Here is a 27,165-nt window from a genome sequence, read left to right as displayed (position 1 = left end):
TCCATTGCTTCTTCAGAAAACATTCCAATGGGCAAACCAGCACTTTGTATTATATCTGCACCATGCAATAATATTTTGTGCAAACTTAATGACATATAAAACCAGTCGTACTCTGCTACATATAAGTTAATTGTTGCCATTGCATATTCTTGAAATAAAATCGAATTAATTAATTAATATACTTACAGAATATATAATAAAATATACTAATGTCTATTCGACTAAATACACAATATGTACTTACCTACGTGTTGCTGAAGCGTGTGTCACGCGACGCTTCAAACAATAATAACTTTTGCGGTGGGATGAAGGGGGACATGATTCCTTTTGGATTAAAATAAGGAAATCCTGCTGAAAATTTTGCACTATGATAGAGCATGCAACTCTTTGAACTTTTAAAGATATCCCTTGCTAAAGATGAACAACTATGCAAATAATCTTTAGTTTATTATTAAACATATTATAACGTTTATTAGTAAACATATGCTGTTTATTAAAGAAAAAAAAATTTTGCAAAAATGTTTAATACTTTTGTCAGGGCATCAATATGAAAAAGAGTAAATTTTTCAGTGAAAAATAGCATTATAATAAAATAATAGCAACCTAACCGCAATTCCGTATTTGGTAAATACAATTAATTTAATACAACGTAATAAGTAACATAATGTCTTTTGTTATCGTAATTTTGTACTACAAAATTATATATTGAAATTATATATTGAAAATTATATATTGCAGTATTTGTAAATGATTATATTTCATTTAAATATTATAACCTGTAATTAAATTATAACGTGTTCCGAGCGTCCGCAGTTGGTGGAGGGAAACAAGCGAGTGCAATACGGGTGGCAAAAATCAGGAGACACGCAGTCCTGAACAGAAGTGCGTAGAAGAGCGATGTACATTTATGTACTCATACATGTTAAGTGATTGTATTATTTTTCTTTCAATTCATTAATAAACTGTGATTATCAAAATCAGTTCAAAACGTAGTTCAATCGATAACAGTATTCATAAAACTATCTTAAAAATTATTATAATGCAAAATATATTTTAAATTGTAGAGTAGAATTTCTTGCGGTCCTTTCGTTTCACGACATCTTCTATTACCGGAGTTATTTATTTGACTTTGATACACATAAAGTTGAAGTAAATAATTAATATCATTTGAGATCTAAATAGTAAACTAGCTATACATTACACAGGACATGGTACTAGAAGAAAATCACTGAGATAGTAGCTTTCTTGTAATGAAATATATTATATAATTTGTACTATCTTCAGGATCCGAGTATAAACACAAAATTAAAGAGAACACCAATGAATTCAGAAAAATCAGATATTTGTTCCGAGTTGCTCGGAATATAATCAGCATAATATTTATGGGTGTTTTGTCAAATCTTTACTCTTGTAATTTCAAACGGATTTTTAAGACCACATAAACGTCTCCACAGCTTGAGGTTCTTAACTATTGACAATAACCTTCTAACAGGCCAGAAAAGCACGTCTTTCTAAAGCCAATATACCTTTTCTTAAAAGAAATTCATTTCCATGGTCCTAAACTGTGCACCCCACTAAAGTATACCTACTCGCTCGAACTCCGATGATAAACACATGGTGCCCATTTATTACTTCCTTTGAAGGACCCAAATCACTCAATTGCTTTGGGTTACTTTGTTAATAAAACATAATTTACAACCCTGGAATGAAGGTTAAAAATCTTACAATCCCATTCACCAAACCATCTCACCAATCAGTATTTTTTCACAAATAATAATCTGTCCTGATTGGTCCTTTTTGGTAACGCCTTCACGTCCTGAACTTCCTTGATTGCTTTCTTTTCTGGCTGCTTAGAAGTGACTAGTCAGTCTTATTGTTAGATTAGCTTCGTTGAAATATACTTACCTTGGTCAGTCTTACATTAACTTTGTCGCTATCAACGACTTCAACACACAACAATCATTACAACTAGTGGGATGATGATCTACATCCTTCATTGACCTGGGCACACCAGTGTGGAGGACTCTGAGCCACTCTATCAATTCTACTCTATAATACTAACTCTACATATAATTCCACTTCCGTAACAAGTTGTGGAAACGCCATGGGTCGACGAAGATTTACAATCTTCGAAAACAGCTATAAATAATTAATATTTTACCCATCGCGCGAACAATATTTATTCCTTAAAAAACGTAAAGGTAGTCGCGAGATCAATCTGCACGACGCGACGCAACGGATAATCCAAGACCCCTGATCTTAGGACGTCGTTGTCCGATTTTCGTTTTTTTAACGGTCGATGGAATATTCCATCGACGGAAAATACGATGTTTGACTCGCGCTCAGTGATGAGGTATTGGACAGGTTTTTGCGCGCATGCGCGATAAATGCAGAAGCGTACGCAGCGTATGTAGTTAGTGGCGAAACTAGATGGCGTAGTGTCGTTAGCGGGAAAATATTTTATTTTTATATTCTATATTTTGCTTACAGTTATTTTAGTACCCTTCCTTTCCATCTGCTCCCCAAATATGAAAATATGTATATAATCTAATCTTATCCAACCTATACATTCATATTTCACAACCAAATTATAAAAATTTTTGAAAAATAATGAGGGGTGATTAAGGTACCCCATTTTATTGAAACTTGTACTTTACTCAGACTAAAATTGCCGCGCATGCTCGAAAAAACCCGTCCAATATCTCATCACTGCTCGCGCTCTTCACGCTCGCTCTTACATAAGTAAATTGTAGAAAAAAAAAAACATTAACATAATTACGTAATGTAAGGTACTTATTCATACCAGAAAGGTACTTATTTTACCAGAAATTGCTATAAATATAAAAAAGCGAGAATTTCATGTAATTTAAATTTATTATACTGTATTCAGTATATTAATATACATAAAACTTTTACAATATTTTATTAAGTACACAGATAATGTAAATATACATTCGTAATGTGAACCACAATAATTTTGTTTTATAATTTATTCTTGTAAATTTCGTAATCTATTTTCATAATAAAAAATTGATCACTTATACTCCAATAATTATTTACAAATTAATACTAACTTTCTTTAACGAATAAAACTGCAACCTATTCCAACGAATTCCGCCCGCATAGATTGGTGATTGTCAACAATGCCCAGTTCAGACCAGCCGAAGTCCACAAATAAATAACAGTTGCTGTGACTGCCCACCTAGTAGTGAGCAATGTAGAATTTGCCCACATTAAAGTGTCAGTCCGTTAATTAACTATTTCCGCGGACTTTATCCAGCAGCAATTGGCAAATCGAACATCGTTCGGGCAATGCCAATTCCACACACCCTGTATACGTCCGAAATATGTATCTCCTCTTGTAATGATTTATCGGAACACAAAATATTGAAGTTCCATATTTTTTTGCTTTGTAATTATGAGAACATTTCAGGTATGAAATATCAAATGTTTTCAGTACTAAAATTAGAAATGGCAATATACTCTATCTGATTTGTACATAATGGGTTTGACTCTCGTCTTTAATGTAGTTGGAGACAAACGAATTCGAGAACAATTTCTCGAAGATCTATCCGTCGAAATACTACTTACAATTAATTGCGATACCGTTCTCAACTATAACCTATAAGTGAACATCGCTTTCTTAATATTACCTGTAATAAAGTTCCTTCAATTCTGAATAAAGTTCCTGTTTCACCGATGGATTCAAAAACGCACCTAAAATAGCTCAAGTACAAAATTCTATCCCGACTTTACAGATAACGATTTAAAATGTCAGAGCTGCGTGGAGATAGAATCAGTCATAAAACATATATTTTTCAAAATATATATTATAATCTGTATTATTCTAACTATTAAAAAATATTCAGATATTTAATATTTGCCGACATTTTAATACTATACGGTGTTATTGTGATAAGGATGCATCAAATCTAAAATCGAACTACAGGGTCTTAAAGTAGAGATCTCAAACTTTCAATTAAAAAAAAAGAGCATAATTTTACAATGATTTTTCACGGAGTTATCATCAGTCAAATTTGGCCAATTTTTGCCTAAAATTTTTCTATGCCATATTTCTCTTGAGCAGTGTATTTGTACGTATAGCCGACAAGGTTAAAAATAGACACCTCAGTGTGAAGTTTACTATCAATGTGATATGTACTTTCTGGAAAAAATTAAATCATCTCCTCGTAAGTCAGCCCTTTTACGGCCCGTGGTATGCATATGTCCCATTTACGGTTATCTGCCCTTGCATAAAAGTCATAGAAGTCTGGTGCGTAGCTTAGAATTTTCTGGGTTATGAAGGTTGTTAGCGAGATTAATTGCGTACTAATATTATGACATCGAGGAATGTTGAAATTGTACGCGGAAAAAAATTTAGGACAGATTGGGATAAAGTGAACCTAAAAAGGTTTGAAGAAGAATAAGATATTTTTTGTTTGGTAAAAATGTATATCAATAAATTTATAATCTAATTTAGAACTAACTTAAAACTATTTTAGAACTAGATATGACTCGTTCAGTTAGGCAAAAAATGCTGTTTCACCTCATGCATGCAGTTAACGCTAGAATCAAGAAATAGAAACGTGACAAAACTCGCAACCATCATAGCTATGCACGTAATAATTATAAATATCTATAAAAATATTAGTTAAATCTCTGTCAGATATACTGCGACCCGCAGAGGCATTGATAATTTTTTAAAGACAGATTTCACTCAAAAGTAATGATTTTGTAATAAGATTTTGAACATATTTCTTATGAGCCTATTAATTGTATTCGTGATATTGAATCTATTGTTCATTAGACATGATTTCATTATAAAGTCTTCTGCATATATAAAGTTATAAAGTCCTTACCTTTTTTGTTTGGTAGCTTCATCTTTTGTAGTCAATTCTCTGTTATAGCGATCTTGAATAAATAGTGCATTTTTTTACTTCAATACTACATCTACCTTTAAATAGTTTTTATTCCATGATTGTATTTCTATTTTTCATTTGTAAATCTTCGTTGAACTTTAAACAAATTATTAAAAATATTATGAATAATTACTCGTATAATAATACACTTTGACTGGATGTTACGAATAACATTACAACTAACTTATAGAATAATGCGACATTTTCATAAAGCAATTAAGTATATTCCTCAAAACCTGCATTTTAAAAGCGTTAAATGTAATTGTTTCGGTACGGTGATCAGAAGTGACTCTTTGTTGCGAAGAATGACATGCTCATTAACATGGATGTCAATTTCAACAAGGCAAGTCTTCAATCCTGTCCCGTTTCTACAGAAACGAGAGAACAGAAGTCCAAAAAATAAAGTTAAAGTAATGACATTAGTAATTTTACACTATGCGGTAAGTAAAGCTTGGCAAGAATTTCCATATCCGATCTCACAGAGTTTTCTCGTACAAAGACTTTTTCACAAACTGAGTGCAGAATGACACAGACTGAATTCAATCTGAAACTCAATTGAATCTAAATTGCCTCTTTCACTGTTCTCTTTATAACCGAAAATCGGAGGAAACGATGAAAACTATATACTCTGTGAACTTTTCACAGAAAAGACACTTGCTTTGCTGTGGTTTCGAACTGTTCAGAAATATTCTGATCCAAGTATGGATCTAGATAAGGAGATATCGAAAATTGCAGGAAAAAGGATAATAATAATTACAAATAAAAAAATCTTATTAGTATAAATGTGACTCATCAAGGAAACATAGAAATCGAATTCTTATAAACATAGCAATAGGAGGGTAATTTTGAAATTTCCTTCGGTACTTCGGAATATAGGAAAATTCGTTGCTTTCGTTCCTTCGGAAAAATTGTGTCCAAGGTGGTTGAATAATTGAAAAGCTCACATTATAAGTATAATTCATATGAAAAATTATAATTTTGAATTTTATATATATAAATATGTAAAATATCTAAATATAAATAAATAAAAGTAAAATTCAAAATTATAATTTTATAATTTTAATTATAATTATATATATATATATATATATATATATATATATATATATATATATATATATATATATATATAAAAATATGCCTCGTTACAACGTTCATAAGCAATTTTCCTATCATGCGAAATATTTATGTCATCACTAGTTCCTGGCAGATCTAGTTCAATTCGCGTTGCATCACCTGCACTACGTTCAACACCAAACAATAATCGAGTGGGTGAAAATCCGGTCGAAGCCTGTACAGTAGTATTTAATGACTCTTGAATTTTTAATAACTTGCCCGGCCATTCTGTATTTTTCAAAGTTTCAACAGTTAACAGATTAGTTACAGTCGACACGTATCGTTCGGCCTGACCATTGGCTCGCGGAGCACCTGTAGCGATAAAGTGCACCTGAACATTTTGTTTTCTTAGAAATTGTTGCAAGGGCTTATATATAAAATTTGTATCTCTATTTAAAACTGTTAGAAAGTCTAATAGAAAAGTAACAATTTCGCATGTTGAATATGCGGCAGACGCGTAGAGACTGGTACGTGAACAAAGAGAAAAACAAAAGAGCATATCGGCAACACTGCCATTTTTCCGCGCCAGCACACATCACACGGCTGAGACCGTTTTTCACTGCTAATACACATGCCGGTTGCTAATCCTTCTTTCGATAGCTTGAGAACGTCACGCACATTTAAATGTCCTAATCTACGATGCCACACATCTATATTTACAGCACTAATATTTTTGTTCACAAGATTTGCGCGCTCGAATTTCTCACAGAAATAATACAATAATACTTCACGCTCAGCTAAGAGTTTTATTTCTCCGCTCTTTCCGCGCACAATTGCTCTATCTTTTTCGAACAAAACTGTATGTCCATAGTCTGTGATTTTCGCGACTGATAATAAATTTGTACGTAGCTGATTTACTAATAATACGTCGTTGAGCGTCACTAACATCGTTTGTTTTCCGTCCGTCGTTACAATGCTCGCCGTACCCCGCGCGTCTACGCTAATTTTCGTATCACTGGCCAATAACAATTTTTCCTTTCCGACGGTCGCATTCATGCTTCGAAGGAGAGTTTCATCGTTCCACATGTGTGATGTACAACCACTGTCTAAACACCAGCGTCTTTCAGCAACACTTTCGCGGACGCGTAGCACTTCTTCCGACGGAACCACGTGAAACGCGTTTTCTGTACTTTCGACTTTCGATGACGATTCGCACTTTGTATTCTCACGCGAACCTTTTGAAGGACATTCCGAAGCCTTATGCCCAACACAATGACACTTGAAACACTTAAAACGAAAAGTTTTATTTTCTTGTCCAGTGCGTTCTGTCATTTGACGGGAATTTTCTTTCTTTCGACCTCCGCGGCCCCCTTGAAATCTTTCCCGACTTTTTTGCACCCACATTGCTTCGGATTTTTCATCGTCCTTCTGCTGAATTCTGGAATCATGTTCTTCAAGAACTTTTTGTCTTATGATTTCAGCGCTCGGCACAGTGTCACGCGATTCCATTGTGCATTTCAATATAGCGAAACTCGGCGGCAAACTGTTCAAAAGCATATAAGATAATAGTTCTGGATTTATAGGAATATCCAACGATTCCAACTGTACTGTAACATCGAAAAATTCCATTAATTGCGTGCGAAGATCGACGCCTTCGACCATCTTGAACGTTGAGATACGTTTCAGCAAGCCTGACTTCTTTACAGGTCCCGTCGATGCAAATTCCGACCTCAACCTACACCAAACTTGCGCCGCTGTATCCAACCCTTTTACTAATCGCAATAAACTTGGATCAATTGCGATTATCAGATCTGCCCTTGCTCTTGCGTCATCATCATCCCACTTTTCCTGATCGATCTTGAGCTGTTCTTCTGTTAAACCTGCTTTCATTGTCGGCCTAGGTATTTTACCGTTGACAAATTTCCAGGTTCTTTACGGTCACAGCTTCCATTTGCACTACCCAACTATCGTAGTTATCCTTTGTAAGTGGTCTGATATTAAACGTTGACGACGCCATCTTGAGATCTCTTCAACACTTTAACAATTATCACTTTAACTATTACTTTAACGTAACTCGCCTCTCGTCTAAAGACCTGGGCCCATAACCTGTTAGAAAGTCTAATAGAAAAGTAACAATTTCGCGTGTTGAATATGCGGCAGACGCGTAGAGACTGGTACGTGAACAAAGAGAAAAACAAAAGAGCATATCGGCAAACGCAACGCATAACTGCCAAATTGCACGTTCACGCTCACGCACACACACATACACAGTAAACCGAGAACAAAGGACTTCACAACGGAAATTTGACTATGTCTAACAAAAACAATAGTTCGTGGTCTACCAAATAATGATAAGTGTTCTTTAAACACTTGTAATGTTTCCTGTCCTGTCAAAGATGTTAATGGAATAAGCTGAACATATTTGGTAAAAGCATCGACTATTAGTAAAATATACTCATAACCATTTTTAGTTTTAGTAAACGGACATCGACACAATCACAATGAATGGTGTCAAACGGTATGGGTTTCTTCTCAATCAAATGTAACAAACCTTGTTTAGGACCCGTATGACGTTTCGCGACAGTGCAGGTAAGGCAATGCTCAACATATTTTTTTATAAACGCTCTTATTCTTGGAAACCAATATTTTCGAGAAATACGATCAAAAACTTTGTTTGCTCCCACATGACAATTCTCATCGTGATATAAACGCAATAAACCGATGCGACTTCCATTCGGTACATAAAAACGAGTACATTCCTTACCACCGCTATTCCGCACTTTGCGACATAACAAATTATCTACTATTGCAAAATCGCTGCTGATAGTATCATTGGCACGAATCTTTTCCATTATTGATTTTGTTTCATCATCATTTCTTTGTGCAATCTCTAACCATGATCCCTCACATATAACGTTTACACTACAAATTTTATCTTTGCAAGGATTTCGACTCAAATAATCAGCATACTCTATACATTTTCCTTTACGATATTCAATAACAAAGTCAAAGTCTTGCAAATAAACCCACCACCTTGCTATCCGCGGTAGTAAATCACGTTTAGTATTTGTAGCTTTCAAAGTATTGCAATCCGTTACTAATTTGAACTTTATTCCCAAAAGATATACATGAAAATATTTCAAAGCATTTACCACTGCTAAGGTTTCAAGTTCATATGAATGATATCGCGATTCTTCTGCCGTAGTTCGCCGACTAAAATACGCAACTACCCGTTGTTATCCACCATCCCTCTGAAATAAAATTGCTCCATACCCTATTGAGCTCGCATCAGTGTGTAACTCTGTTTCTTTATTCGGATCAAATACCACAAGCAACGGCTTAGAAGTAAGTTTGTTAATTACATATAGCCGTGCTTCATCTTGCTCTGTTCCCCAAATCCAAGGTACATTATTTTTTGTAAGTTTAGTTATACAGGCTGTTCGTACAGTAAATTCTGGTACAAATTTACGAAAATACCCAGCTAGTCCCATAAATTGCCTTACTTGTCGAACGTTTGAAAGTACTGGAGATTCTACAAGTGCCCTAATTTTTTCCTTTCCCGGTTTGATTCCTTCACTCGACACTACTCTACCCAGATATTCAATTTCAGTCTGGAGAAATTTACATTTTTTTATATTTAATGAAAATCCAGCTCTATGCAACGCGCGCAATACTAGTTCTAATTTTTCTAATCCTTCCTCTTTTGTTACCGATGGAATTAAAATATCATCAATATAAACTAACGCTACTGTATTTTTTAGAGTCCCCAGCGCGGTATTAATAGCGCGTTGAAAGACGGCGGGCGCATTTGCTAAACCGAAAGGCATACGAAGATACTCGTAATGTCCATCCGGCGTAACAAAAGCGGTTTTTGAAACAGAATCTGCAGCCACAGGAATTTGGTGGAACCCGGAAGCCATATCAAGTGTTATAAAATATTTGCTTTTACCCAACCGATCTAATTGATTATCAATCAAAGGTAGCGGATATCGATCTTTTACTGTAATTCTGTTCAAAGCACGATAATCAATACACATTCTATCTTGTCCATTTTTCTTTTTCATAAGAATTACCGGACTTGCATAAGGCGAAACGCTTTCACGAATAATACCGTTTTCTAATAAGTCATTAACTATACAACGTATCCTTTCGCGTTCCGATATCGAGTGTCGATATGGATGATAATTAATTATTTTTTCTTCCTTTAAAATGATTTTAAGTTCGCCTGTGGTTACCTTTTTTCTGCTTACACCATCGCTTACGATCATGTCCTCGAATTGCTTCAACAATCCAGCCAGTTGTTGTTCTACCGCCCCCGTAGGATCCGAAAAAATGTAAGCGAATGGTCGTTGTACCCCCGTAGTTCCTTGTGGTACTTGTGATAAACATCGAAGCAGCTTGGAGGTTCCGTCTTCTTTTGTGATCATTTGAAGATCCCCTTGAGCCAAGATGTACATATCTAAATCGCGTACAACCAGCAAGTCCATTTCAAGAGTTACGTCCTCAGTTTGCACCACAGTAGTAGTAGCGCCAATAGCAGCTAATTCGGCGGCCCCAATGCCTTTCACTGTCACTGTTTGTGGTTCGATTTTACAATTTGCACGCTTTGCAATGTTTTCTTTTACTAGAGAACACGTTGCACCAGAATCAATTAAACACTCCCGCACAATAAGGTCCCGTAAAATAATCGGCGTAGAACAATGTGGTAAAGAATAACATGCATTGACCTCAGGTTTCTTTTTCTCAAACTTAGAATTTCCTTTATGCACATAATTGTTAGAGTTTTGATTTATATTATATCGCTGAGCTCGTTGTTTTATCCAACAATCTGATTCGTTATGTCCCCGTTTTGCACAATAACTACAGGTACTTGGACTGAATGATGGTTGAGAGTTTGTTAGGTTAATTTTGCGTCGCTTAGGACAATTATTTTGTATATGGTCGCTGCTGTTGCAAGTGTAACACCGTTTTCCCTGTCGAGAAGGAACAGGCAGGCCTCGTAACGGATTTCAGCGATAGTCCTCTTCTTTCTTTTCCTTGCACGGTTTGACATACGTGGCGATTCAACTCTGCAGTGTTCGCATATCGAGCATTTGTTAATGATTGACGAGTAGTGGCATCTGTTACATCCGCGATAATTAAACGCACTAATTCTCCAGTTTTAAACGAAACCTTTGTTTGTTGTAAATACTTAAGCTTCGTACGAGCATACTCAGCATAACTAATTGCGTCATCATTCGTATATAACACTGCTTGACGAAGCAGCTGACCGATACGGTCATCAGCCGCATAAACAGAACATAAATCCTCCCGAAATGTCTCCCAGTTTCTTGGATTTCCCATCCATGTTCGATACCACTCCTTCGCAGAACCCGTGAGTGAATGAGTCGCGCAACACAAACGTTGCTGCATCGTGAGGTCCCTTGTAATATTTTCAACCGTATCACACCATGATTCCGCACTTTCACCAAGTTCATCACCACTAAATGATGGTATTGCTTCTACCAGTTGATTCATAGACCGATTGCCTATAATCAACTCACTCACAACACGCTCTTCTTCAAGTTTTTTTATTCGCTGTAACAAATACTCAATACTTGTTTTTTCACTAACATGGTCGTCCACTGTCCCTGATTTCGCAGTCATCTTTGATTCCGATTAAAACTTTTTACGCGAACGTTGAGTTAAATGAAATATGAAAAATCCGTACGTATCCCACTTCTGATGTTAAATAATTTTACTAAATAATAATGAGATTCTGGCGTAAGCACCAAATGGTTAATTTTGGTTCTCTTACAAGAAAGCGACGGATGTCTCAAATTGTCTCGTTTTTATCAATGACCGAACCATTTACGACTTCCTCCACGTAAAAGACAACAACATACCATCGACATCATTCTTTTCTTTTACGATCGATTCATAGCAATTATACCGAACTTCATTCGCTCTTTCTGCATCCTCGCCTTCCCCACTCCGTGCCCAAATTCATAATGAACATCGTTCCCATTCATAAATCGTTCGAAGACAAAATACCAACAGTTGATTGACTCCAACGATTCTCGAAAATGCATTGACGCTAACATATATGCAACATTTACGTTACTGTTATGTAATTACATATTTACATTATTTTCACGTAAAATTTGAAAATGATTTAACGACTTATGCAGTAATTGCAATACGTTCATTATAAACATGCACTGTTAGTGGATTACAAAAGTATTCGAGCGCTTCGTATGTACAGTATTAACATATTTAAGGGGTAACACCACTCTAGGATTTTCAGAAAGTCGATTTTTTTTTTCTTTGCTAAAACAATACTTTAGGGTCTTAAGAACAGAATGCCGTTTGATTTATAGTGAAAAACAAATTTTAAATGGTTCAAGTATCAATTTTGCCGCAGCGCCTCAGAGCGCGCACTGAGTACTCGCGCGGTATGCTGCAATTCATCGCTTTCATATTATTATTATCATTTAAAATAATAAGTTTACTTGTTACCTACAAAACAAACAGAAGCATCTAGAAAGCTGGAGAAGGTGGCAAACACTGATCTGGATAGCCAAATGTATAGTACAAGCATTGCAGATTAGCGGTGAATAGAGAATTTAAGGATCAAAATGTTCATAAAACTTCAAACGCGTTTTTCTCGAAACCAGTTTCTTCAAACTGGGAGGACGGATTTCTCGGTAACTATTGCATGGATTGAACTGAAATTTTTACAGTAGCTGCACAATAATATTGTCCTTCGAAGTACGTAGCCGTTTTTTGATTGAATGTAAACTTTTTTTTTTTATAAACAATTTAGTGCTCATTTTTCATGCAAAAAGTCGATTCATTCCTTAAAAAACGCATAACTTCCACAAAAATTGATTAATCGAAAAACCCCTACGTACTTTTATAGCCAATGGTATACAGATTTAAAATTTTTTTCATTTTTTATTCCGAGACTCACACATGGCGAGAAATCCGTTCTCCCGTGGCGGTGTTTTTCCAAAACGTGTTTCCGACGATGGGCTCTGTCGCCACCATTTTGTACGAAACTGACAATAAAAAAATATTTTTTTGTAGTTCAATATGTGTTAAATAAACCCTCTGAAAAGAAATTCTTTCCCGTTTATCGTTCTTCCAAAAAAAATTGTCAAAGTTAGGCCTGTTTTTCGGGCTCTAGAGTGGTGTTACCCTTTAAGATATTTTGTTGCACCATCTGTGGCAGTGGTAATTTATCCCAGTTGACGTTTCATATTATGCGCCAATAATTTTTAAAATTACAGTATATGGAATTCCATATTTCTATAATTTTTGTTTAAGCATTTGCTTTGAAGATATTCAAAATTTATGTAAGTTTTACCGATCTTTGCCCATAAATTTTTAATATGGATTAGGTCTGGATTCTGCGGTAGTGTATGTAACGTATGGGATATAATTATACATATAGCATCTACTTTTGAGCGATTCTCGTCAGGTTTAGGATCGTTGTCCTGTTGAAAGTAAAAATTTTCCGATAATCCCAACGGATAACTACTATCTTCGAGATTAATAGTCAGAATATTTCAAAATTTAAGTTTACCGTGTATTCCGTGAATGAATATTGTATTCCCTGTATGTCCAATTTTGTATTTGGCCTTTACCATACATAATTTTGCTTGATTCAGTTAAAAATATTTCTAATTGGAACTCATCAGAAAATATTACTTTTTATCAAAAATATTATCTTTTGCTATAAACGTGTTTGCAAAAATCTCTTTTTTTTATTTTACCAATTAATGTAAGTCTTTCTTCTTGGTACTCTACCATGATTGTCACTATTTCGTAAAGCTCATCGAGATAATTAGGGATAAACATTTTTGTCAAACACTTCCGGTATCATATCACAGTGTTCAGATACAGATATAGTAGGATTTGTTTCACGTCACGAACAGTAACATTTTCCTCTCTTTCAGTAAATTTCGTTGGACAAGCTGAACGAGATTTATTCACAATTATTCCTGCAGTTCTTGACTTTTTATGTTTAAAATTTTTGTAATTTTACTAAGTGATTTTCCATACTGATACAGTTGGTTTCTCGTTCATACTTCCGTGTTTCTGACTTTTTCATGTTCATTTTGAATATTGATAATTAACGATAATTTGACATCAACCGCACATGAGAATGTTTTTCATTCAGTACTGTTGATTACATTTCTGACTACGATGTACAAAAAATGTGAATAATATTTTGTAACCTACATGTTTTTTCAAATTAAAGTACGAATATATGCACTTTCACAAATTCAATTGATCCGCGATATACGTTAATTCATTATTAAAAATAAAAAATGCAGAAATAAGTTATTTCATCGATTATTAAGCGTTATATAATAATATGTGTAATATCGTACTAAGTTAGTAAAATATTTTACTTATGAATATTCAAATAACTAATCATTCTATTTATTCAAAAGTTATTTCAACATTGCTAGTTGCTCCCAAAGTATTTTGTTACCTATCTATAAAATAAAACAACTTTTTATTTAAATGAATTGGTCTTTAAACTATTTTACGCATGTAGTTACTTCACAGTGCATACGCGTAGTTTGCAAACATATCACGTATGTTACTCAATTACTCAATAATAGATATATTTCTGAGTAACTCAATGTTTATTTACTATCATAGAGAGCTATTTGTGTGCAATAAAAATTTTGAATGTTGTAGTACCCATTCATTAGTTATTGGTAACAACTATACTTTTATAATTGTAATAAAATTAACACATACTTAGAATGAAACTGCACTATACTATTATGAAGAGAGAATGACATAAGAAGACACGCTCTATCGCCGCTGAATAATTAAGGGGTCATGAATTGCATCCTCATGGTGAATACGTTGTAAATGTCATCGTTAAATGAAACAAATGACTAGAACTGAAGTTATTTCAGGTGGAACAGTTTGACCAAAAGGATATACGATCAAAAGCTGTTATTGGTAATATATCAATTATATTTCTTCATTACCTGATTTTAAAGCTTATATATGCCATATAGCAATGCAACAATTTGTTATTATCATTCTAGTGTATATCGAAAGAACGTTAGAAGTATACATTTTATTATCGGACAAGTATTGTCTATACTTTGCTTTTCCTTTTTCAAAATTGCTATTAAATTTTTAACATTTGCAATAGATTAAGATAAATAGCAAATCTTTGTTTATTTTCAAGAATTTATGTAATTATTTGAGTGAATTAAGATCAATTTATCCTCCCAACTGTTTATAATTAAGTGCATTGAAAGTTAATATTCTATTTTGCATACTGACATATGTACGTATTAATATCGATATTAATGAAGTAATTTTTATTTATGCTTAAAAATGACGTTGACTGGTAGTGTAATATCGTCCGATATGATCCGGTTTAGTATCATGCGGGCGCGCGCGCGAACCTTTATGATAAAAATCTGAGGAATTGTAGGAGGCAATATTGTATATATATACCAATGGATTTGTAATAAAATTCTCTACACTTTTTGTCATTATACAAATTTGAATAAATTGTAAAATAAGGTTATGAAAAATTTTTTTGTTATAAACAAATTGTATTTTTCAAAATTCGTTAACATCCTGTTATTATACGCAAGAAACCATACAACTTTCCTTGAGAAGTTTTAATGTATCTCGTATGGTTTTCGAGATAGCCAAAAGGTGTCGAAACTTTAAGGGCTCGTTTTACCCCTTAAACCCGCGTCTCAGTCGATAAAAAAAAATACGTGTCCCTTATTTTTGCCTGCTTAACAAACCTACGAAGTTTCATCAAAATCAGAGGGGGACACTTGCGTGCCTTTCCTTGTAAGTAGTTTTCAAGAAATTAAAGATAGCATACATGTGCTATCATTTTGTTCGGGAGTGTACGAGTGGAAAGGTTTAATACGTTTAATAAAAAATTGGAGATTTATTTCAAAAAGGAGTAAAATGCCTATGGCAAACATGAGAAGCTAATAGTAAAATCGAACCATGTGCTCTCCGATGTTTGAAAATACAGCAAAGAGCTAAAAGCTGTTGAGGTCATAAAACCCAACCACGTCCGACTGGTTAGCTACAAATCAATTTGTATTGAATACTTCGACGTATGGTTTTCACAACGTTTCCCACCACGAAAGAGAGCTCTAAGTAGTACAACTGCGAGTTGTCGATGCTTTTAAGCGGCTGCTTTTACAATTCCTGCACCTGCGAATGGTCTATTAGTAGGGAAAACAAGGATATTCCGTCTACATGAGCAATAAATGCAATATAATTTGAATAAGTTACACATTTGTTAATTTCCTTACATTAGTTTATAGCTTGAACGGTTAAGTTAGGTTAAAGTATTAGTATAGTTAATTAGTAGTATAATTAAAGAAAATGAATTTAATCTAATTTATAAAATTAGAAACTTGGAATAAAAGAGATTATTTAAAAGGGAGTATCTGATCAGTGAGATAATATCGGCCGTCGTTTTTTTTCACAAAATAGGCGCGAAAATAGTTTATTGTTTTTAAAAACTATTATTACCTGAAGAAAGTGTATCATCCTAGGAAAATATTTGAACGAATCTGCGCAAATAACATAAGACTGTTTAAGATTCAGCTATTTAATGGAGATATACTTTAATTACAGTAGTATTAAAATGGGCATATATCTATGTAAATATCTATCCAAAAAGGACTACATACAGTATTTTCGTATACCTAAACTATGTGTGTCTTTATAAGTTTAATTTTTACAAAAGGAATTTGTCGTTCATTTATGAATTTGTCGTTAATTTTTGTGGTTACAAAAGATAATTAAAGATTTGTGACTTTCGCAGCGTATTATATATGTAGTTGGTATTATTACACACTTTTGTGCATAAATCGCGTTTTTCCGGAAAATGCTCTTGATGTGTCACTACTATTGCAGTTAACTTCTTCAGGGGTCAGAAGATGCACAGACGATGTGATGCGTTGGAGATTCACTTCGTATACATATGCATAGTATCAGTGTTTAGATCGAGTTCCGGTGTTCATGTTCCGAATCAGTGATCAACCACTCAGGTGCTAGGACTCAGCTGAACCATTACGTGACGTGAGAATATGGTGGTCCATGTAGAATTCAGCTAGAAACCAGCATTTCTGTTAATGCTGTTGGAATACTTTAGCATTTCTACGTATTTCCTGTACCTACGAGGAAAGCAATGGTTTTATTGAAAGGGCATGTCATGAACATTTTCCGGAAGGACACTAGCTTATACCTAGAAGCCTCTGACAATATCAACAACGTTAGTTTCCCTAGTAAATGTAACAAATTCTTATTCGATAGCAAAATTGGCAAGGTACTAAAACTACTAAAACCTATACTAAAACTAACCAAGATCTTTACTACAATTAGTGCTGACTTAAACCGAAATTAAATTACCGCTGCAAATTTATTTCAATACATCTCCAAATAATATACGAATAATTTTATAACATTACTACTAATCCCTAAACATGTTTAATACTTTTGTTTATAGAATAACATAGACACCAGAAAATGAAAACAAGCTTCTCAATTATTGATACTTCAACATTTAGTGATTATAAATCATACCAACAAGAATCTACTTCCATATACATTATCAAAAGTGTAAAAGATTCTTAATTGTTTAAATTTAGATCGGAATATATTGAACACACAAGACAATGTAATGATAGTAAGTGTAATTGTAACGTTGTCGTCTTTTTCTGATGTAACAGTCTACACTGCAACAATATACTGACGGAGTATTCGAGCTTCCTCCGTACCAAACAAAACACGTACCCACTCATATACAATACGTACATATATGTACATATACACATAGCATACATTTGCGCGTATGCATATACAGACAGAATCATGCATAATATGTTCGGGTTCATTATGGTCCTTACGTGTATATAGTCACACTCTCTCCCTTCTCTATCTCCACTCCTCTTCACCCACGAATAGGCATATACATCAATAATCTAATCTGCATGTACAAGTAATCCACAAACTAAGGTTTCCTATTTTGTGATAAACAGATAATAAGTATATTTTCAATAATTGTTACGTCATTTTAAAACTTGAATATTCCTCTATTTTTTCATACACGTCTTTGTTGTCGTTCCGACAGTTCCTATGCTTTCATGTCATACCACCTCGCTGTTATGTCATTAAGGAAGGTGTGGATCGTCTCTGAATACGTGGTAGTTACAAGGTGCCAAGTTCGGATTATAGGGTGGATAGGTGCTGATGTCCTACCCAAAATCTTGAAGAACAACTGCTGTCGTACGAACGACGAGTGGGCGGGCGTTATCATGTAGAAGGCACACACCCCTGCTTAATGTTCACCTTCTCTGATTCTGAATGGCCCTCTTGAGTTTTTTTAATGTCTCACAGTAACTGTCAGCGTTTATTGTACTTCCATGAGTCATGAAATTGACCAAGAAGATATCTTTTCGACTTCAAAATGCCGTAACAGATAAGCAATTTGACTCATACAATTTAAAACAAGTGCAACATATTCTCAAAAGAGAATTATATAAAACTACATTTTAATATATTGAAACAGACGAAATGAAAGGAGCGTTTTACTCAACGACAATATAGTACATTTTTCATGTAATAAAAATCGTGCGAATGTAAATATTTATGAAATGAGTTATGCGCCAAAAGATACATTGTTTTTAGTGTTTCTATGGCGCATAGCACTTACTTACTAGTTTCTTGCAATATACAATCAATAATTAATAAAATTCTCCCCACAATTAATTAACTATAATTAAATAATAGCAAATAGGAATATAGAACTACTACATTTTATTATACTGTAATAATTTCTATATCTTAGTTCCTACAAATATAATATTTTTTTGTTTTCTACTTCACTCTTCCAACCTTAAACGTTCATGTATTAATCATAACTGACAAAAGTGGTATCAACGAATTTTCATTAAACAGAGACAAAAACTGAAAATACAGGAATTTTCGACTTTACTGTTTGGATTCAAAGTTACGGAGTAAACACATCCATATGCCTTTTCCTTTGTGTTTTCAACGCGAATTTGGAATGTTAACCCTTTTGATTAACGCCCTCACTACTGCGCTTCCTTATGCCTTTTACAGCAATAAGGATCGTTAAATATAAGTCACAAATGCCCCTTTGAATTAAATACGATTGATGATGAGAAATATTATGAACGAGATTCTAGTTGAATATTGCTCCGTTATATAAATGCTAACTGAACATACCAATGATAGCAAACATCAGGGTTTTTAATTCTGAATGTGTCTGTTCGTTATAGACTGAAGTAATCTTTATGATTGTCTGAACTGAACTTGCTCTCTTTTCGGTTTCTTGTAAACTTATTCACCTCTCTGCCTTGTCCAATCTAATTAACGAATGAGCCTCCGGGAGTTGGTCTAGCATGAATGTCATCAAAAGTAACGAAAAATGTGGTTGTTTGACCTTTGAGAAAATGTGATAGGCTAGTTCTAAACGGTCGTAGACACTTCCCTTGTATGCCCGCCATAAATCCTGCTGCTGTAGTGCACGTGGTAACTGGTATATGGTTCAGGCCCGATACGTTGGGAACCCACGTCCCTGAAGTATGCTTAACGAGAGGACCCCTTGATAGGTCTCATCTCTGACTTCGGCAAAAGCACCACAGGAAGTTCGTTGAAAACACAGGACAGAGATTCAGAGACGGTGCAAGCCAGTTCAGAATTGTGAAAATAAATTAGACGTAAGTCGGATTTCTATATATAATGAACAAAGACAACGATTACAGAGGTTACTTTAAGAAAAATGAATAAACTGTAAATGAGTGGACATTGTTTATTGTTCTAAGTTATATATTTTGTGATTCACGGAACACTTTGTATTACATCGCCCCTATATTTTTATAGGAAAATATTTTCCAACCAATTATAGTGAGTCATCGCTAGATAAACTAGTAGATTGTAACTTTGAAATAACAATTGTGTAAATCTGTATAAAGGTCAAAGTATATAAAATTCGAGCGCTGAAATGATAGCTTAGCGAAGACGAGTATTTGAAACTTCCATTAATACTACACGAGAAATGGTATCCTAGAGTACAATGTCAATACGAGGTATACGATCTATTGAAAACAAATCCTAAAACACAACGCAATATACGATTTTCGAAAGGTTCAATTTTTTCTCATTGGAGAACTTTCCTTTGTTTTATTTATGACAACAACTGGATATATGAGATGTCCACACCAAAGTAAGGCAGTCCCATTATTTAATGGATTACTATCAGCGACTGCACTCTCGGTGTTGCAATTTCTTCTTAAGAACGTTCTCCTTTGGTTAGTAGTTTTGTATATAGTATACACAGATCATATTTTAGTCAGAAATTATTACAAGCATGTGGCACAGAAGGCACTTAATTGCCGAGAGGACATTGAAAATCATTAAGTTTGCAAATGCTATACTTCATAAGTCGTTATGACGGTTAACTAAAGGTTGAACTAGGAAAAACACTATCTCTTACACATTTCTTAAAATGATTATATGAAAGATATCTTTCACATCAACTTTATCATTTATCATGCAATTATTATATACTCAATTAATGGTACCTTTAATAATTATGTAATAATAAGATTAGCATCATTTTGACGCGGAGGCTCTGTATGTATTAGGTTGGGGAATAAGTTCGTGGCGTTTTGACATTTTCTTTTTTTTACAGCGACATTTTGCAATTTGCAAGAGATTATAATATTCATTCGATAGAGCTCTCTCTGCTCTACAAAACTGTTCAATCGTTTTTTTCAGTAGTTTCATTCGTTATTACTATTGAGGCTCAGAAATGGAATATCTAGAAGGTAAAAATTAGCACTTTCGACACCTGCTCTTCTTCGCTTTTCATCGCGGCCAAAAAGCTGCTGAAGCAGCCCGGGATATTTGCAATGTATACGGAGAAGATGTCATCGGTGAGTCGACAGCACGGAAATGGTTTGCAAAATTCAAAAATGGCGATTTTAACGTCGAAAACCCGCCCCGCAGTGGAAGACCTTCTGACAAGGACCATCCCGAAGTGATAATCTCCGATTTTGATGAAACTTGGATATAATGTAGTTCTCGAAAAAATATTCGACACGTATTTTTTTTTAGCTGTCATCATTCATGTTAAGGGGGTGAAAATAACCCTCAAAGTGGGGGGTGAGAATCACGTTTTGTGGAATATCTCGGGAACCAGTAGAGCTAGAGGGATGGTTTAAATTGCAAAGTTGTGTATTTCTTAATACGGAATCCAACTGTGCAAATGGATTTTAAAAAATCGCATTTGTTTAAAAAATATATTAAAAAATGACACTTTTTTGTTAATTTTTCTATTTAAAAGTTGTTGTATCTTCTCGTAATTTTTTATGTGAAAAATATACTAGTAAGTATAAAATACGGATAAAATGGAATTTTCATTTTTACATTGTAAATATAGTTAACGAAGTTGTATTTTTATCGTACTTTTTCGGGACGCAGTCCTCGAATGTATATAATCAAGTACGTAAAGAGCTTCTATGTCTTTACTGGTAACTGTATTACAGTGAACTTGACAAATTTTTTCAATTGGGATCAGTATTACCGTCCCAGGTATAAGAGTTAGCCGGCGATGACCGCTAAGGTTTTTCCGTGCGGTCACAAGGCTTTCATGGAGGGGGCTATTGCACCCAACTTTTTTCAAGTTTTTGGCAATTGAAACTGTTGGGTTATGGCGATAATAATTGACTCGGTAACACTAAACTAAACATATACATTCGTAATTAATAAAGAACTTGATACATATTATAAACGCGTGATTCGCACACGTTGCGAACACGTTGCATGGACCATCACGACAGCCTGAAGGCATCGCCGAATACGAAAAACAACTGAACACCCGCGTCGAACTTCACATCGCACACCACTCGATAGTGACGTATACCATCGATTCTCTATCAGAAACCTAGTTGTTCCACGTTTATAAATATATGATAGCTCTGAAAAGAGCTGGTGTTACTATTCATTTGTGCAGCATTTAACTGCGAAGAAAAATGATTTCGGTCTCCTTTTATACCTTCCCAGAAAAGAGTTCGGCTCCAAGTAAGTTTCTGATTGGTTGAAGCTCTTGGAGTAGGGATTAAAAATTATGGCAAAGGTATAAAAAGTCTCTCATTAGCTCCACCGATAATACTTTTCTTAACATAAGGCGTAGGCGCAGTTCAGCTGTACGGACCACGATTATTATTGGAGCGGCATTTAATTGACTATAAGTATTCTTCCTGCAGTTATTCTTTCAGCTCTCTGGCCCACTTGGATACGGTATTTATGTTCATTTTATCATAATATTCATATATTATAAGCTTTACAAATATTTTTCATATTATTTATTCAATATTTTAAATTTTGTATACATTTGTATAATACATTTCACGTATTTCTTTGTGTAGTTCCAGTAAATCTAGTTATAGCATCATGAAAATTAATGCAATTAATATTATAGACATTTTGATAAAAAATTATAATTATGAAAATAATAAATCTGCACGAACTGCTACGAATGCAAAAGAATTTGAATTGGCCCAAAATATTATAGATTTGATTGACAAGTATAAGCAGGCTGCATATGCAGATGTCGAAACAATTCAAGAATTAGTATTTGACGGAAATTCTGGCCACTCAAAATTTACGTCATTTGATTACGACGATGAAAATGAATTGCAACAACCAACAACGTCCTCGTCAATAGCCACTGTAGATGAGAAATCTTCTACTTCACCCGATGGCAGTCCCGGAGAAAAAGAGAAAGAAAATGTAGATCTGGAATATAAGCAAAAAGTTGTTAATTTTTGGAAGAGTGGAAAGAAAGGGAGATTGGCCTTTAAAACCGTACAGAAGAGGTATCGAAAGTTATCAACGATTGGACAGTTGTATAGATGGGAAAAACATGTGAATATAGGTGAAAGCCGAATTAATAAATTAAAACTGATTGCACAAAAAACGATAGCACGTTTCATTGAAATGAGGAATCGAAAGATACCAATACACTACATAGATTTACGACGATGGGCACTACAGGAAAACGAGTTAATTTACAGGGATTTCAAGCATCATACCACTGGCTCTGGAACTTTGAACATAAATACAATATTGCATTGAGGAAAATAACGAAACTAGTAACACGAAATTATACAGACTATTTATCGGAAATAAATGCAGCTGCTGACAGTTTTGTATAGCATGTAAAACAACATTTTGAATTTTATGGAAAAGAAAATATTTTTAATACCGACCAAAGCGGATTCCAATTAGAAATGCGCTCCGGCAGATCATTGTCATGGAAAGGAGAAAATCAAACAGAGAGTGCTGTTCAATCAGTGTCATCAATGACACATACATGTAGTTATACCATCCAGCCGACAGTTTCAGCTGATGGTAAACTGCAATCTCCACTCTTCCTTGTCCTAAAAGAAACAGGTGGTCAATTAGAACCACGTGTATAACAGACGATGTTTACCGCTCCTAACATCGTCATTGGGGCTTCATCGTCAGGAAAACTGACGGAAGAATTACTGAAAATATGGTTAGAAAAAGCGTTCTTCCCGATCATCAAAGAAAGGGCAATGCTGATTTTAGATTCATGGAGCGGCTATGATGAAAATCTAATTCAAAGTATTGCCCCAGCAGAAATAAATTTAGAAATTTTAAAAATCCCCAAAAACACGACAGGGTTAATTCAACCATTAGATGTTTACGGTTTTCGCGTGTGGAAAAATTTCGTAAGGAAAATATCAGATTTAGTTATAACTTTAAATTTAAATATAAATTTACATGCTCGTGACACCATAATAAAAATTCAATCGCTTACACACAATCAACTATCAGCACCTCGATATACAGGGTGTTCGGCTACTGGTGGGCATAATTTCAGGGGGTGGTAGCTGGGGTGATTCTGAACAACTTTTTCCTTTACCAAAATGCTGGTTAAAACTTAGTTTTTGAATTATTAATGAAAAACACTGACCAATCAGAGCGCGAGAATAGCGCGCGCTCAGATGCGAGAGCGACGGATGCAAGCGTGACGGTTGACCCTGGTCGTGAACAAACAAATCGCGCGATATCGGTAACATAGTTACCATCATCGGTAATATGTCAGCCGGTAAGTAGTTATAAAATTCACAACTATTAATAAGTATAAATTTATTAACGAAACTAATTGTATGGATTAAGCGAAAATAAAGGTAAAGATAAAGCGCAGTTTTTTTAGATAATTAAAAAAAATGACTATTTGTTTAACGACATAAAATTAAAGAATACTTGGACGCTTACCTCATGAGTGAATTTACGATGCGAAAATTCTTCATTAATTTTGAAGTATATCGTCGTATGACAAGAAACCTATTTACTCGCTAAAATCCACAAGAGCATATCAATACCCGCTCTATGGGATTGTCAAGTAAAAAGGGTGACTGTCATATTTGATGTCTTCCGTATAATAATAGTACAATTTCCGAAATCCACACTAAACAAACACACAATCACATAAGCACCACGATTGTCCAGTCCTTAGTATCGAAACGTTAAAAATATCCACCTTTTTTACACATCAATTCGTTTACGAAAGTTCCTCGCCATGTACACATTACACATTATGCGCGATGAGTAAAGAATCAGTTATTGCAAGATGTATTATTGCGATCGCACAACACATATTACCGATAATATTTAATTTACTTTAATGTTTGAAATGTGCACCATTCTCTTCTAAGCACTCTCGTTCGATTATCGACAACCAACTGACGTTTCGTACAGAATTTTAGAAACAAAAAACTGGCATTGGTATTGTCTTCCCACTATACCCCCCCCCCCCCCCCCCCCCCCCCCCCCTCAGGCTGATCAGGTTACATTTCTCGACGAGCGAGCTTCTTAGGTTATTATGGAATCTTTTTCCCGTTGAGAGGGGGTCACTGTTTCGCTTTTCTTTTGTTGATGTTTGATCGTTCTGAGACTATTGTAAAACGTTTGGTCAAAATACGCATCTGTGCATATTCGTTAAAAGTAATTCGTGTCGTAAAGATAAATTTTTCGACTCATCAAAATAAATAAAGTAAATTTAATATTGTCGGTAATACGTGTTGTGCGATCGCAATAATACATCTTGCAATAACTGATTTTTTTCTTTGAATTACTTATCGCGCATAATGTGTAATGTGTACATGGCGAGGAACTTTCGTAAACGAATTGATGTGTAAAAAAGGTGGATATTTTTAACGTTTCGATACTAAGGACTGGACAATCGTGGTGCTTATGTGATTGTGTGTTTGTTTAGTGTGGATTTCAGAAATTGTACTATTATTATACGGAAGACATCAAATATGACAGTCACTCTTTTTACTTGACAATCCCATAGAGCGGGTATTGATATGCTCTTGTGGATTTTAGCGAGTAAATAGGTTTCTTGTCATACGACGATATACTTCAAAATTAATGAAGAATTTTCGCATCGTAAATTCACTCATGAGGTAAGCGTCCAAGTATTCTTTAATTTTATGTCGTTAAACAAATAGTCATTTTTTTTAATTATCTAAAAAAACTGCGCTTTATCTTTACCTTTATTTTCGCTTAATCCATACAATTAGTTTCGTTAATAAATTTATACTTATTAATAGTTGTGAATTTTATAACTACTTACCGGCTGACATATTACCGATGATGGTAACTATGTTACCGATATCGCGCGATTTGTTTGTTCACGACCAGGGTCAACCGTCACGTTTGCATCCGTCGCTCTCGCATCTGAGCGCGCGCTATTCTCGCGCTCTGATTGGTCAGTGTTTTTCATTAATAATTCAAAAACTAAGCTTTAACCAGCATTTTGGTAAAGGAAAAAGTTGTTCAGAATCACCCCAGCTACCACCCCCTGAAATTATGCCCACCAGTAGCCGAACACCCTGTATAAAACTGTTCCAGTATGCATGGTTTCGATGCGGTTATGTTGACGAGAGGCCAGGAGAGTTCGAAAACCCTGTGGAGTTCTGTTTCACCAACACGTCAAGTATAATTTGCAATCGTTGCAATAATGTTGTTTGTATAAGATGTTCGTGGTGTCAGGAGCACTTATGTTTCAATCATTTTTTAGTAGAATTCCATTCACTGTTCAACACGAATTTTGTTTTCCAATACCCATTGGGTGATCCTTGTAGAGTTTCTCGTCCTGAACAAGAATCCGAAAACCGAATTGCTCTATCACCCTCAGTTTTTGAAAAACACGAGCTTTTGTAATAACACGTGTTTTGGGTAGAAAATGCGATATTGCGAGAAAACTAAAAAAGCTAGGACATTCAAATTAGTTTTAAAAGATAGGGGAGAGTTTCCCGATTGAATTGGTATATATAATTGTTATATTGCATAATTCTAAGTGGGTGTAAATATTGATGAAATTTTAAAAAACGGCCGTGGTACGCATTTCCTACGTATTATTTTTGCATTTTTGGAAAAAGTTATTTGTCTAGCGCGAATTTGCTATACAGTATCGAATTCTACAGACATTTCTGATTAAGAAACTATACGGGGTAAGTGTTGTAGCTGTATGCAATTCCAGTAAATCGAAAAAATATCTGCCGGGAGCATGCACGCGGCGTTTTGCCGCCAGGCGGCCATAGCTCGCTCTCCTCGCCGAGTCAGTGCCGTAGCTACGCGCAATCAACATCAATGATGGGGCTTAATATGCATCCACTTTTTATATTTACAATGTTTAATTTTTTTTAATATTATTATTTCATAATTATTATTATTCATATTTTGTTATTATTCGTTATTATTTCTAGCTACCAACGATACAATTATAAAATATTATAACTCAAAATTTAAGAATCAAATGATTGAAGACAGATTTGAAATCTGTTTATAATATAGAAAAACTTTCTATTGTATACATTTTATTTTTTCTATATTATAAACAGAAATGTCTGTAGAATTCGATACTGTATAGCAAATTCGCGCTAGACAAATAACTTTTTCCAAAAATGCAAAAATAATACGTAGGAAATGCGTACCACGGCCGTTTTTTAAACTTTCATCAATATTTACACCCACTTAGAATTATGCAATATAACAATTATATATACCAATTCAATCGGGAAACTCTCCCCTATCTTTTAAAACTAATTTGAATGTCCTAGCT

At 34.5% G+C, this 27,165-nt stretch overlaps 1 protein-coding gene across 10 annotated transcripts in view; it reads left to right on the top strand.

The window, feature by feature from the left end:
* LOC100880577 (uncharacterized) overlaps positions 1-27,165 on the top strand; it is a 789,502-nt gene that overhangs the window by 407,669 nt on the left and 354,668 nt on the right. Inside the window, exon 2 of one of the 10 annotated variants that reach the window (XM_076530106.1) lies at positions 8,447-8,564. The exons of the other annotated variants lie outside the window; for them this stretch is intronic. Within the exon in view, the coding sequence (XP_076386221.1) occupies positions 8,543-8,564 (22 nt within the window). The 5' untranslated portion in view covers positions 8,447-8,542. The remainder of the gene's footprint in view (positions 1-8,446; positions 8,565-27,165) is intronic. 10 annotated transcript variants of the gene reach the window in all.

The sequence above is a fragment of the Megachile rotundata genome, chromosome 3 (assembly GCF_050947335.1).
Source record: "Megachile rotundata isolate GNS110a chromosome 3, iyMegRotu1, whole genome shotgun sequence".
Classification (NCBI taxonomy): domain Eukaryota; kingdom Metazoa; phylum Arthropoda; class Insecta; order Hymenoptera; family Megachilidae; genus Megachile; species Megachile rotundata.
The sequence above is the reverse complement of the archived record's forward strand: the minus strand, read 5'-3'. Positions and strand labels throughout refer to the sequence as shown.